The sequence below is a fragment of the Pipistrellus hanaki genome, assembly GCF_964339955.1.
Source record: "Pipistrellus hanaki genome assembly, chromosome: 3".
Taxonomy (NCBI): Eukaryota; Metazoa; Chordata; class Mammalia; order Chiroptera; family Vespertilionidae; genus Pipistrellus; species Pipistrellus hanaki.
In genome coordinates this window covers 140,508,094-140,522,895 of record NC_140505.1, presented here as the reverse complement: position 1 = coordinate 140,522,895, position 14,802 = coordinate 140,508,094, and the positions used below count along the sequence as shown (strand labels likewise).

General features: G+C 57.1%; 1 protein-coding gene across 1 annotated transcript; it reads left to right on the top strand.

Annotated features, from left to right (window-relative positions):
- Nucleotides 1-7,962: 7,962 nt before the first annotated feature.
- Nucleotides 7,963-11,841, top strand: HOXC12 (homeobox C12). The gene is made up of 2 exons (XM_084879984.1): nucleotides 7,963-8,595; nucleotides 9,349-11,841. The coding sequence occupies exons 1-2, from the start codon at nucleotides 7,986-7,988 to the stop codon at nucleotides 9,585-9,587; spliced, it is 849 nt and encodes a 282-aa protein (XP_084736110.1). The 5' UTR covers nucleotides 7,963-7,985; the 3' UTR covers nucleotides 9,588-11,841.
- Nucleotides 11,842-14,802: the final 2,961 nt, after the last annotated feature.

The following is a 14,802-nucleotide window of genomic DNA, read 5'->3' as shown; positions in this document are numbered from 1 at the left end:
CTACAGCCAGTTCAGGGCTGAGGCGAGGGAGAGGTCCGTCCACACTGCCACGCCGCCCTGCTCGGTGTTCCCAGGCTGCACTCTGTCTTTCCGCAGTGGCCTATGTGGAGAGGTCAGGCTGTCAGGATCCCTGGTGCCCCAATACACTAAACCAACCCCACTTTTATTCTCCAGCATTCCTGGAAACCTTCAAGCAATCTGGAGCCCTATAGACTCTGCCAGTCATTTTTTTTTCTTCTTCTGTCATGCCTATCTCCCTATCTAGCAGAGTTAATGAGATTGTTAAATTGTCAGGTTAGGAGACTTTTAAAAAGCAACATAGCCTAAAACAATGTTATCTTGGATTAAATCTTTACTGCGGCAATTTTTATGTATAACATTCTTTCTCTCCTGAGACACAGAAGGACTGGAGGCATTGAATTGGAAATCAGAGTTCTCTGGTCTCCCTTTACCTGTTGGCTGAAGTTTTTTTTTAATATTTTATTGAAATAAATAAATGTTTCTGAGGATGAAACACACACATGCACACACAGGGAGTCTGAGAGACAAAGGGCCTGAAGAATTCACCATCTCTGGAGGCTTTGCTACTGATGTGGCACCAGTCCCATTCAACCACATTTTAACTCTGGGTTAACTATAAAAAATCATGCTGGGAAGTAGAGATTTAGGGGGTGTAAGTGAATTTTTAATTCCATCTCCCCTTTCTTTTCCTATCCACCACCCTAACCTTTCCCAAAAAACAGCTCCCTTGAGAAGAAAAGAGTTGAAGAGGGCCCTGGCCGATTTGGCCCAGTGGATAAAGCATCAACCTCCGGATTCAAGGGTCCCAGGTTCAATTCCGGTCAAGGGCATGTACCTTGGTTTCAGGCACATCCCTGGTAGAGGGTGTGCAGGAGGCAACTGATCGGTGTTTCTGGCTCTCTACTCTTCTCCCTTACTCTCTGGAAAAAAAAAAATCAATAAAATATATTTTTAAAAAAGAATTGAAGATTAAATGTATGCTTGATCAGAAAAAGGAAATGAATAGATAAAAGGCCTGGGGCTCTCTTGATATGGTCCCCCACCTCTTTTAACTTGAAGATGCATTGAGCAGTCCCACAACATGCAATGTACACACAGTGGAAGTTGGACACTCGGGCAGAGAGAGTCTAGAGTTCTCTGAGGGGCCCTCCGCTTCACACAAACCCACACGTAATCAAATGAGTGAATCTTTCCATGCACAGAGGGGCTGGCACTAAAGCCCCAGAAGAGGGTGATGGAAAAGAAGAGAGCCCGGCCAGCATGGTCCAGGAGGTCATGACACAGGAGGTCATGGTTTGATTTTCCTCCCTGCCCCCCCATGGCACATGCCTGGGTTCCCAGCTCAAACACCAGTGTGGAGTGTCCAGGGGGCAGTGTATCAATGATTCTCTCTCATCATTGATGTTTCTATCACTCCCTCTCCTTCTCTGAAATCAATAAAAACTTTTTAAAAAGAAAAGAGAAAGAGAAAGTCTGTGGAAGCTCATTGGGGTTGCATTGGGACCCTGGTAACCAGGGCAAAGACAGAAGTCTCTCTGAGTACTTGTGAGTCCCGGTGTTTAAGACCCTCTCCTGCGCTGGATTAAATGTGCCTGGTTGGATTTTGGAGAATTGTCATACCTGGATCAATTTTAAGATTCCTGTCCCATAAAAGTAAGTGAGCATGAGAAAGAAAACTCCCATATGAGACAGGTATTGTGTGACTTGTGTGTTCTACGGTGGCAAAGTTGGGAAAATGTATTATTCTTTTCCTGATCATGTTGATCCCTTACCTCTCTGTCCTCCAAGAATTAGCATTCTCACTGGGGACTCTGTGAGACATTCCTGTGAAGGATGTGTGTGTGTGTGTGTGTGTGTGTGTGTGTGTTTAGAGCCTTTGGCCAGTGGAGAATTTCTTCAGCCTTTACTGCCTGTGTGTGCAACTAAGTGGGTAGGAGTGTTGTCAGCCGGCACTCATCTCAAGGTATAGACTTGTTTTCTCTTCTTTTTTCAAATCTATAAAAAGCCTTTCTTTCTAAGGCCAGTCTTCTAGTGTTGGTGTGAGATTCAGGCTGCAATAAATATGAGAGTGCAAGGAAATAGAAGGGCAGTGAGCACAGAAGCGTCTCCTGGATTCAGCCCTTCCCCTCTGGGATGGAAGCTCCTGCCATCTTTCTCAGTCTGCAAAGGCATTGTCCACTCTTCATGCCCCACCAGCTCAGGACTGGGGATCCTGGGTAGGGGTGGGCTAGAGCCTAACAGGACTCTCCATCTGGAGGCCACGCAACCAGGCTGCCAGGGAGGGCTCAGTTATATCCTTCCCCACCCACATTTGCATCCCCAGACCTAGGGCCAGCAGACTGGGCCTTTCAGCCTGAGTCCCACAGCCAAGAACCCACCTGAGGGAGTGAGGCCAGCAGCTCTCGGGAGATTCCTCCACCGCTGTCTCTAGACCATCTGCTCCTGAGGCTGATCCACAGACACCTGGGTCAGCAGTTCGGGAGTAGAGCAGGGACAGCCCTCTGACATTCTCCATGGCTCAGAGGATTGGAGCTGGGGGCACTGCGGCAGCCCCTCTGTTCAAAAGAGAACTCCCCACACTGGAATCCACCCGGGTCCGGCTCAGATGGCCTCGGTAAGGACGGGGCTGGCCCCAGGCTGCTGGCATGAGCCCACCCCTCAAAAAACTCCGACTGCTGGATCCGATGTGTATCCAGACCTGCGTCGGTGGAGGATTGAGGGGCCCTGAGGAGCGAGGAGCTTCTGGGAGGAGGAGGAGGGCGCCAGAGCCTTTCACAACCAACCAGGCTCTTCCTCTTTTAGCCTTGACCGTGACTAGGTCTTTCCGACCTTGAACATCGCAAGGAGCACATGTGAGGGGGGAGGGGGGAAAGGCCTTGATCTTCCGGTGGCCGGAGAAGGGGAGGGCCGAGAGCCCCCTCGACGCGCCATCCCCCTTCCCGCCGGAGCCCGCCGCCTCTGTTTACACACAGAGGAGGTGTCGTCTTCAGTCTAGACAGGGGCGCTAATAACGACCATAAAAGGCGGCCTCCCCAGAGATGCTCTGCAGCTCAGCTCCCGCGCGCCTACCGCCGGCCGCTCCCTCCGCCTCCTCCGCCCCGCCCTCCTCCGATACCTCGGCTGGGCCCGCGGCGGGTCTTGGGGAAGGGGGAGAGGGTGTCTGAGGCTGAGAACCCCCCCCGTCCCGCACCCTTCCGAACCTCTTCCATCTCCAAAGGTAAGTGGACCCCGCTCTTCCGGCCCAGCCACCCTCGGGGTTAACGGTTCGTCCTCCCACCACCATCAGTCTCCTGGGCCGGCTGCCCCTACTCCCATCCGCCCGCGCTGCCCACCCCGCGCGGGGGGCTTCGCTTTGGGAAGCGTTTGGGTCGCTGGGCAGAACAGACCCCAGGCAGAGCTCAGCCGCTTCCCAGAGCGAGGCCTGGACGGAGCGGGTCACAGCCAGCCGCTGGCTGGGGGGCAGGGGGCTCCGGGGGCAGTCCTCACCCCACATGGAGCTCCGAGGTTTGCGGAGAACGGGCCCCCTGACAGGCGGCTGTGGGTGTGGCGTTTGGTGGAGGTGTTTTGTTGTGTGCTTTTTAACTCGGTCCCACACCTTTCTTGACACTCAGTAGTAATTCACTAGGCGGAGGAGATCCTCTGCTGGCGGAGGTGGAAAATGTCAGAGCCACGCAACCATTTAACTATTAGCGCGCTGGAGAGACAGAGAATGGGGAAAGATGGCTCGTTTAGGGATGCTCAGGTGAAAGGTGGAGAGATGGCTCCCCAGATGTCCCCGCCGGGACTCCCCACCCCTTCCCCGTTTTCTGAGCGGCCACCGGGCTGGGGTCTTGCGGTGGGAGGGAGCTCAGAGGAGCCGCAGGATCGGAGGATAGAAGGACGCTGCTGATCCCAGGCTGCTTGAGCCTAAAAACCTGACTGGCTCCCTCACCCAGGGTTTCTCTAAAGCCCCCACCTCCATGCTGTAGGTCCTTAGAAGGCAATACCTAGAGAAGGGGCCTCCCAAATTTATTTTTTAAGTCCCGGGCTCCCAGAGGAAGACCTGGGAACCAAGAGGGCTCCAACCTCTGGAGGAGCGAGTGAAGCAAAAACAGAGGAGACTGAACCCCCTTCCTTGACCTCATCTAGTCTGAACCCGACCAAGATCCTGTTGCAAACCCAACTGCCCTAAAGGGGTGAAACAGCGAGGATTGAGGGGTCGGGGCCCAAGCCTTTCACATTCGCCGCTTTTCAGCTTTTCATCTCCCCTCTCCCTGCCTGCTCAGTCCCTACTCCTATCTCTTTCCTGGCCCCGAGTCCTGCCTCATTTGCATATGCGGCAGAGCCGCTTTCCGCAAACTAGACAGTGACCTTGAACCGGGCCGTCGCGGCCTCGCCCCTGACAGGGGAGAGGAGGGCACCGCGGCGCTGAATCACTCCGACCCCGGAAGCCCAAACACAGCTGCTCCGCGGTGGCCTACGCGGCCGCTCTGACCTGCCACCAGAACAGCGTAGATTTTGTCATTAACCCCTTTCTCCTGGCTCAGCGGCGGCAGCGACTCGAGGCCCCGCGAGAAGGCCTAGGAGACGCGGGAGGGATGGAGGCTCAGACCGAGGAGGCTCAGACAGAGGAGGCGCGAGAGAGGAGCCGGTGGATGCGCGGAAGCACGAGGGCTGCCGCGGGTCTTGACGGAAAGCCTTGGACCACATCCCGGCCTTCGGTTTTAATTAACCCCTGAGTTAATGAGAGGGGCACGGTTGAGCCAAGACCAGCTGCAGCCGGAACCCGCGGCTCAGACGCTGGCAAGCAGGTCGTCTCCTCTCACCCTGTGGTTTGATGAATGTGCCGGAGAGTGGACGTTCAGATCGCCCCGCGGTTCCGGAGCTTGGGTCCCCGGCCAATGGTAGTTTTGCTGGCGGCTGCGAAGTGCGAGCGGGTTTAACCCGCGGTCTAGACGCGGCTGCCCAGCGCTTTAGGCTGGAAGTCCTTCCCAGCATCCGTACCCAGCCCCAGTGGGCTCGGGGCTAGCAGCTTTACCCGGATTTAGGTTTGATGTGAAGCCTCGCACCCGAGCCTCCCGCCGGCCCCGGGGACCCAGGCTGAGAGTGGCGCTCCGGGGGCTGTCTGTCTGAGGGTGGTCAGGGAAGGGGCGCTGAGCTGCGTGCGGCGGGGTCTCACAGGCGAACTGAACCGCGCTCGATGCAAAGGGAGGCTGAGCGCTTTCTGTTGCCTGGGTCCTCGCTGCGACCCTGCAAACCCCTAGGTTCACCCTGAGTCCCCAGAACAGGACAATGGAGGTGCGAATTTTTATGATGATTCTTGGTAGCTCTCCCTGAGAGGACTAGGGGTCCGAAGCTCTCGGAAGAAAGGGGGTTTAAGCATGTGCCAGTGCCCACAGAGTCCAAAACCTGGGAAAATGGCTTTTTGATGGGGTCAAATCAGTCTGATAGAAACTGCGAGTGAAGGAAGCCTCCTCTCCATCCTCATTTCCCTGGCGTGGCATCTGCCGCCCTGTGGCCGCAGCTCTGTGTGCTGGGCGGCCGGCCCGAGGGCAGCGAGCAGAGGTCTAGGCTCCTAGGCCCGATATTTCCAAGCTCAGGAGGACTAGGGGAAGGCTGAGATCTTCCTCCTGGGGTCCGCCTTCCAGGAGACTGCGCTCCTCTGGGAGGGAAAAGAGAAGGGGGAGTAGCCTCACAGGAACTGGAGATTATTCCGCAAAGCTCAGCTCGCCATTTCTCCCACCAACAATAGCGGCTGTGAGCCCAGGCCTGCAGACCTCGCCGCCGCCGCAAGGTTCTGATTGAAAACCGCGACAATATTAAAGTCACACCTTGTTTCGTTTTGTGACCAAAATAACCCCCAGATAAGTTATTTTTAAAAAATTACAATTTCAGTGGCGCTCATTAATGTATCCTGAGAAGGAGGCATAAATAATACGTTGGGGGTGCTGTGACGTGCGTGGGATGTGCAGCTGAGGGATGCTCCTCTCTGCGGCCGCGGCCCTTTAATCAGTCTTGGGCTCAGCAAGCCCAGTCCAGGCGGGTCCCTTGCCCACTGTTTGGCACCCGGTTCCTGCGGTTCTGACTGGAGGTGACTGAGCCAGGCTGGCATCCCACTGCTTGGTCTCGGTTAGGCAAGTTGGGCCCCCAAAGGCTCCTGGGTGGGGGTGGGGTGGTGTGGGGGAGGGGTGGCTGGCGAGGCAGCCTGGCGGGTTAGGGCGGAGAAGGTGCAGACTCGGAGCTTCTAACTGCGGGCCGGCGAGCCGGCTGGGCGACGCCTGCACGGACGCATTTCTGTGGGAGTGAGCAGCTATGGTTTGGGATATGAAATCGCCCGGAGCTGTGGAATTCTAAGAATCTGCGTTTCTCTCGCTGCGTCGTGCAGAGAAGAGAGAGAGAAAAAGAGGGAGATGGTATTTTTTTGCTTCGGTCGGTCTGCTTCGGCTTTTGCTCAGACATTTAACTTTCACCTCCATGGGTTTGTTTTTTTTCTTTCCCTCTCCCATATTCTCTCCGTGTCTCTTAGTCTCTAATTTTCTCTAAATCTTCTGGTGTTTTCTCATATTTAGATGTTTCCTGAACTATTTATCTCACCTCATATTACTAGAGCTGGGCATTGGATAGGAGCCTGTAATAATCACATAGAAATTCGACTATTTGTCTACTAGGCTCTGATAGAATACACCCACTTCTGAAGGTTTTTGTATTGTGTGTGTGTGTGTGTGTGTGTGTGTGTGTGTGTGTTGGGTTTTTTATTCTCCTTTTTAATCCACTGGGCTGTGTGCTGCGGACTTAGTTGAAAAGGTTTGTGATTTCCCTACGTTGATGAGTCTCACCAATGGCCAGCGTTGGGTACTCAGCCTTTTCCGGAAGGAGCTGCTGAGGCTCGCACTATAAACATAACCCAACAGGATGGCTTTCTGGAGTCCTTTCCCTCGCTCCCAGCACACCCAGTGGCCTCAGCACCGCTATCTGAGGGTCCCGAGGGGAGGGTGGGCCAGTTTTGGGGTGCCAATGTCTTCTCACAGTGGGAGTCAGGAGCTTCCCAGGCCAACCAAGCTCTGCTAGGGGCCCAGAGATTCTTGCTGCACAGAATCTGGGAGATTCCCCCAGAAGCCCCTGTGACCCGCAGAATCACAGAAAAGAGCAGCCCAAGCCCCCAGGTTCCCAAGAGCAGGTAGGCAGGTTCACACCGAGCCCGGTGCCTTCTTTTCCTGCCTCTTCCGCATCTTTCTCTACAGGCTGAGCGGAAGTGTGAGGGTAGGATGGCTCCCAGCTTGGGGGGAGACCCTACATTAATAATTCTCCCTGAGTCCTTCCTGGAGGAAAGAACCCCAAATTCCCGAGGAGAACGAGCTGAAGAAGAAAAGCTCAGCAGCCAAGGGCTGAGAGCGACAGCGGCAGGAAAACCTGCCTTTGCCCCCACTCGCCGCTACTGTAAATAAACCCCGAGCCAAAGGGCTCATCCGTCTCCTTAAACAGCCAGTAAACTTTATATGACACAATATCTAATAGTAATTTATTGGGGAGATATTGTAAATTCCAACGGTTTTAGTTAATAAAGGAGCTAATTAAAGAGGACCGGGCTGTGCCGGGCCAGCTGTTGGTGAGAAGAGAATACATCTGTGGGGGGGGGGGTGCAGTGGTGTGGATGTGCGGGCATTTTTTGGCGTGGCTGTTTCCCCCTCGCCCCGTGTCCGGCGATTGCCTCACTCTCTGCGTTAGGTTTTATAGGATTTCTTTAAAAAACTAGAAGCCAGCGAATAAATCTGTCCCCGCGTTTCGCTATTCCCCCCCCCCCCAATTGGGGAAGGGGGACGTTGGAATTGGTGCGGGGTGGGGTGGGGGGGATCCGCTGTCCCCACCCATCCCTCTGGCGGCGGTGCCCACGTGAGCTGGACGGCCAATGGGTGGCCGGTGCAGGTTTAACTATGTTTAATGTCAGATAGCAATAAAGTAGAAGCCGCCGGTCGGGCCCCGCGGAAATGGGAGAGCATAATCTCCTGAATCCCGGGTTTGTGGGGCCGCTGGTGAACATCCACACGGGAGACACCTTCTACTTCCCCAATTTCCGCGCGTCCGGCGCGCAGCTGCCCGGGCTGCCTTCGCTGTCCTACCCGCGCCGCGACAACGTGTGCTCGCTGCCCTGGCCGTCGGCGGAGCCGTGCAATGGCTACCCGCAGCCCTACCTCGGCAGCCCCGTGTCGCTCAACCCGCCCTTCGGCCGCACGTGCGAGCTGGCGCGCGTTGAGGACAGCAAGGGCTACTACCGCGAGCCGTGCGCCGAGGGCGGCGGCCTGAAGCGGGAGGAGCGCGGGCGCGACCCGGGCCCGGGCGTGGGACCCGGGGCCGCGCTCCTGCCGCTGGAGCCGGCGGGGCCGCCCGCGCTCGGGTTCAAGTACGACTACGCGGCCGGCGGCGGCGGCGGCGGCGGCGACGGCGGTGCCGGACCCCCGCACGACCCGCCCTCGTGCCAGTCCCTGGAATCCGACTCCAGCTCGTCCCTGCTCAACGAGGGCAACAAGGGCGCCGGCGCGGGCGACCCCGGCGGCTTGGTGTCACCCCTAAACCCCGGCGGCGGGCTCGCGGCCAGCGGTAAGCACCCCGGCCCGCTCCGGAGACGCACTGGGGCGGGACGTCTGACGGGGCGGGCGGGGTCGGGCCGAGCCAGGGCCGCCTGGGGTGACAGAATGTGTGGTGAGGAAGCGCTTCTTTTTAAAAAGAAGTGGGGGTTGGGGAGACCTATAAACATGTAAATATCCCCATAAAAGAGCTGAAGAGATTCCCTTCTACTTTAGCCCGCGGCTGGAGGGGGCAGGGAGCTCGCGAGGAGGGAAATTCTTGACCGAGGCTTCCCCAGGCTTGAGGGGTGGGAAGGTGAGGCCCAGAGCTGGGTCCCTGCTCCTCCTGAGCCTCCCACAGCCTCCGTTACCTGCATGTTTTCGCCAGTGGATAGTTTAACTCTCGCCACTCGCTCGTGTCTGTTCTAACTGATCAGGGACCCCATCCTGGAAGATGTGAGAGGAAGGGACCAGCATATCCCGGAGAAGAGGTTTGGGAAGAAGGAGGGAAGAGGAACATAGAAGGGTCAGGGATACTGCAGTGGCAGATAGAGTTGGCAGAGCAAGGAAAAGAAGTGAAAGAGGAAAAGAAGTGAAAGAGAAGGAGAATGGCGAGGGGTGGGAGTTGGTAGGGGTGGGCTCTGCAGAGAAGAGAGGCGCCAGGAGAGGAAGGGCTTGGGGTGGGCATGAGGCCAAGGTGACGAGGACTAGGGAAGGAGCAAGGGCTCTGAGCCTGTCCCCTCTCGGTCTCCTGGCCAACCCCCGTTCCCGGTTCGTCTCCACCCAGGCACGCCCTGGTACCCGATCCACAGCCGCTCGCGGAAGAAGCGCAAGCCCTACTCGAAGCTGCAGCTGGCGGAGCTGGAGGGCGAGTTTCTCGTGAACGAGTTCATCACGCGGCAGCGCCGGAGGGAACTCTCGGACCGCTTGAATCTTAGTGACCAGCAGGTCAAGATCTGGTTTCAGAACCGGAGGATGAAAAAGAAGAGACTTCTGTTGAGGGAGCAAGCTCTCTCTTTCTTTTAGGGGGGCCAAGACAAGGGAGCCAGCCCCAGACTGAGCCCGTCTCTGGCGGAGAGCAAGAGGGGGCGCTGCCTGGGACACAGGCTCCCGGCTTAGAAGGCCAGAAGTCTCTGGCAGGCCCTCTCTGGACGTCCCCTTGTCTGTTTTCTTCGTGTTCCCCTCTCACACACCCCCAGCAGGTCCTGCCAGGCCCCAGAGAGAAGGGAAGAGCCCGGCCAGGGAGACAGAAAGCCCACAGCTCAGGCCAGGGACAGACAGGGCAAGCGGAGGCATCGGGGAAGGGTTGGTTTGAGGCAGCCTGAGGCTGAGGACCCTGCTCCCACCACTTTCCCTCAGTGATCTTGTCTGCCTGCAGGAGTAGGCGAGGGTAGGGACAGTGGAACAGTCTCCCAGAACTCGCTGTTGGGATTAGGAGCCGCTGACAGGAGGGAGCAAGAGTAGAGGTCATTAGAGAGAGTAGAGGGGGACAGGGCGACTCTGGGAGGGCAGGAGGAAGTGGGGGGATCCAGGAGGAAGTGCGGTTTGGAAGGACCGAATGGTCAGCAATACCCATGTCCAGGGTGTCTGGGTCCTCCAGGCCTGGACGGCAGCGCAGGCAGAAGCATGAACGGTTGGCAGATCTGGCTGCAGACAGGAGATCACAACCTTATGTCCTCTCTAGGGCAGGCTGTCCGAGCGTCTCCCGGTCCCCAGCCCTCTCCCAAGCCTGCCAGCCCGTTCGCTCAAGGGTGTGCTGCCATCCTCTCTTCCTGCCCCCTCGGTGGCTGCAGACCAGAACCACAAGCCAGGAATTGAGGGCTGAGCAGACGCAGCCTCAGATTCCAGAGTCACTCTAGGGGCCCCCACCTGGCCCTCCGGGGGAACCCAGGAGGCTGTGAAAGGGGCTTGGAGCACGGCTTTGATTGGCGGGTGGAAGAGTTTCTGGCTGCCCCCGCTAATTCCCCCTTTCCTGCTGGCGTTCATGGTCACGGCCGGCTAGAGGATGGACTGGCATAATTTATGAGGCAGGAGGAGAATCCGCCCCTAGAGGGGCTACTGGCTGTAGTGGCCCAGCTCAGCCCAGGTTTCCCAGGCTGGTGACAATGAAGGAGGAGGCACTGCAGCCCCCCACCCAACTAGTTTCTGTCTCCCACTCCACCCTCTCCCCAACTTGGCCCTTTGTCTCAGGATCCATGGTCTGGCATACAGGGACCAGGCCAGAGGGAGGAGCACATCTCCAGAACCTGTTGGAGGTCAGAGAGTGGCTTCTCCAGCGGAGGGCCTTCTATTCACAGCCCCTATCAGGCCCAGCCCACCCCCAGCCCTGGCCCCAGTCCCAGCCCCAGAGATGCTAGCCTGGCTTAGGAGACAGAAGCAGTGAAGGAACTTGCCTGCCTTCCCATATTCCATTTCCCTCTGGGTAAGAGTCCCCCATCCTCCCATCTGCTGCCCTACCCTTGCCAGGAGCAAGGGACTGACCGGGAAGTTCAACTCAGCTTGGGGAGAGTGGAACTGGCCTGCTAGCTGGGAGTTCTTCCTGCCTGGGGAGCGTCTCTCCTAATACACCCTTGAAAGGCAATCCACAGAGCCCCCCCCCCCATTCTCCCACCAGCACACAGCTCTATACAGGACCGTGCGGAGGCAAACTCATAGGGACAGCTGAGCCCAGCACACCGGTGGGCGCAACCCACTCTCCTGACTGTACTTGCAAGCAGGCAGCCTCATATCCCCAGATAAAACACTGTAGAGTGGCCATATAGTCACATGCTCCCATCCTCCGCTGGGCACCTGACACTTCCCCAGCCACATGAACTTGTTCCCCTTATGTGCGAGTTTGCAGCTGTCTGCTGCTGCTGGGTCTGAGACACTCTCCCCTTTGCCTGGTCACCCATGTACCTCTTCGTGCAGCCCCTCCTGTGACCTCAAGGGCCCTGGGGTGCTGGACTCCATCTGCATCACCCCAGCCTGACTCCCCCTGCCCAATACAGAAGAGAGACCAGAAGACTCCCAAAGGGTGGAAGGAGAAAGATATGCAATATTCTCTTCCTGTCGCTTTAAAATTGACTTCTGTGAACTCTGTCAATCTGTGTCCTGTTCTCTGTGTCTGTTGCTAGTACCTTGTGCAGTCCCTGTGGGTAGACAACCTCTCTTCTCTCCCTCCCCAGCTCTCTGTAGTGCGCCCTCCTATTCAAACAGCTGTCTTTAGCACGTTTTCCCCTTTATATAGTCCTTGTACAGAGTTTCTTCATCATATTAATATTAATAATACTAATTAAAACATGACTGTATGATGATGTGATTTCTTTTTTTGAGAAAAAAAAATTAAACTGGTTTCCCACACAATGTCTCCTCTGCCTAGGGAGAATGGGATCCTCAGCCTCCGAGCTGTCTTCCACTTTATTTTCTCCAGCTCAGGTGAATAATAAAAAGAATAATTATAATAATAAAGGAAGAGCAGTTTCAGGGGCAACAAAAATATATGAGCAATCAAGATCTGTTGATGAGCTTCCATCTCCAGCCCTAAGCAATTACTAGCGGAGAGAAAATTGGGGGGGGGGGGGCATAGATTGGGGAGGAGGAGAGGAATATCTGAGAAGTCCTGGGCTGTGAAAATAATGTGAGCAGCTTGGAGGAGGCTGAGACTACCTACCTGCAGGGCTGGGAAAAGAAAGTCTGAGCTACAGGATCTCCATGAAGCAAAACCAGGGCAGGGGTGCAAGCAGGCTGGAGCTGGGATGATGGGAGTGGGATACGGGCAGGGTTTGGTGGGTCCACACTTCAACCCCAAGGCCCTGACTCCATGGCTTTGCTCTGGGAACATATCTGTGCACTGCAAGATCGGGCAGGGGACTAAAGACCACTTGAAGCTGGAGAAATTGGCTCCTTTTCTCTCAGCCAGTGACCTTCTCTGGGCCATGGTCAGAGTCTGGGTTCCAGCTGAGTGCATGAGCCCTTTGCAGCTCCACCTCACCCCTTCCTTGTAGGTGGAACGGCCTCCCTGTGCCTCTGGTCCCTGAGTTTCTTATTTTCACAGTCTGGCTCCAATCATGGAGTCTCCTCCAAATTCCCCTCTACCCTGCTGGGCCCTCTCCGGAATAGCAGGGGTCCCCACCCCAACCCAGCCTGCAAACCACGCCTTCCGCCCTGAAAACTTTGTCGCTCTTCCTTTCCTTTCTCCTGCAACTAGTAAAACTGGTAAATTTAAACCAAACCTCATTTCCCTTTGCCCCTAATCCCAGCTGTCTTGTATAGATAGCTGAGGGGCTCAGGCAGGAAGAAGATGATCCCAAGCGTTGAGGGTACTCACACAAAGGCCCTACAGAGTGGGGGCAAGGCTGGGAACAAGATAGCGTCTGGCAGCCATGAGCTGGGGGAGGGTCTGGGTGGCTGTGCCTGGATCTGCATAAAGGGGGGAGGAGGATCTGAATCCCCATGAATCCAGGGACACATCCATACAGGAAGTTAACAGTGAAAACATTTCTGGCTAAAAAGGAAGAAAGGAAGTTAGGGAGGCCAGGAATAACTGGCCCTTAATTTATTCCCTCGACTTATTCTGAGATACTGAAGATCTGAGAGAGAATAGGTCCTGTTGGGTGGTGTCTACGCAGCACCCACCCCCACGCAATAACTGGGGGAGTGTCAGTGAAGGAAAGACACCATAATCTCCTCCCAACGGCTGAAAAACAAGTCCTTGGGTCTCCTGGCCAAAGAGAAGGTCATGGTTGAGACATAACTCAAATATTTAGGGTACACCGCTGGAGCTCTTGATCTGGGCAAAGATCGCATCTACTTTGCAACTATTTGTCTGGTTCAAGGCCTCAAACTACAATTGGCTCCACCGGCTTTCAGACAAAGCATCCTGTGCCTCCACTGGGTCTTCCGGAGCAAGAAATGGGGAGAGTTATCTGGATAATCCAGATAGAAACTAATCCTGCTGCTGTGTGTTTGCAAGCTTATATACCATCCAAATAACTTGTGTGTTTGGCCCTGATCATCCACTCAGTTCTACTCCACTCTGATCTGCACAAAGGCAGCCAGGGCATTAAAAGCCACTGTGCAGCGGACGAGAGGTGGTCCGGCAGCCGGGTTCTGTGGAGACTAATGCAGCCGGCGCGGTGGATGGCTCCGATCCAGCGCAGAGAGGGGACAGCCAGCCTCGCTCTGCGAACAAAGCAAACCCCGGGGATTCAGGTTCCGGACAGCCCGGAGCCCCTGCCCATCCTCCCCGCCATTACCGGGAAAGCAGGAGTGGTTCTCGGGCCCCGGGCCGCGCGGGAAACACACTAGGGAGCTCCCGAGCCTCTCTGCGAGGCGGGCACATGGAGGCGCCGGAGATGCCGGTGTAATTCGACTCGAGGTGGCTGCAGGCCCCGGATCCCGGAGCCGCGTGGATCCCGAGCCTGGAGGTCGGAGCGGCTGCCCTTCCGTATCTGTCTCTGTGGAGACCGAGTTGTCGGTTTTCCGCCCCGAAGTGTGCGGCCGGTGCCCGCGCCCCCTGGACGCCCCGCAAACTGCGGGCGGCGCCGCGCTCCCCGCGCGGGGAAGCGGCCCCTGAGACAAAGGCCTCCCGGCCGCCGGGGATGACGCGGGCGCCTGGACCGCCCTCTCCCAACAGTGGCCGGCCGGGTGGCTGGGGCTCCGGTCCAATTTCCCGCCCGGCCCGGCCCAGGCTCCTGACCGCTCCTGCGGCCCGAGGCGAGGAGAGCGGGAGCGCTCCCCAGCCCCGGGACCCGCGGAGCTCCCCGCCGCGCAGCCCGGCCGCTCCGCTCGCCGCCCGAGGCCCGCGGGGCCCGGGAGGGGTGGGCTGACCCCTGCTGGCCGGAGCCGCGGAGGCTGCGGAGCCGGGTCCGGCTCATCCGCTGGTCCCTGAGCACCCCGGGCCTGGAGGGCGCCCCGCGAGTTTGTGGGAGCCCTCGAAGAATAGCCCCGGTCCGAGGCGCTGCGGGGCTCCGGGAGCCAGGCCTTTTTCCTAAGCACCTTCTCTCCGCCGGGCACGCGGCCGCCCTCCCGCCGCGCCTCTCACCCCCAGCGGCGCTGCCCCCAGGCTCCTGCCCCAAGGAGCTGGCCAGGGAGCCAAGGAACTGGGCTTGGTCTCGCCCAGGGTGACCAGCCGGTTGTTTGTGAGTGTTTTCTCCTCCCTGAGTCGGAGCCACTTCCTGGGTACGTGGAGACCAGCCTCCACTTGACCAGTTTCCCTGACCCAGAGTAGAGAGCGTCTTTCAAAGACATGTCTGTGTGG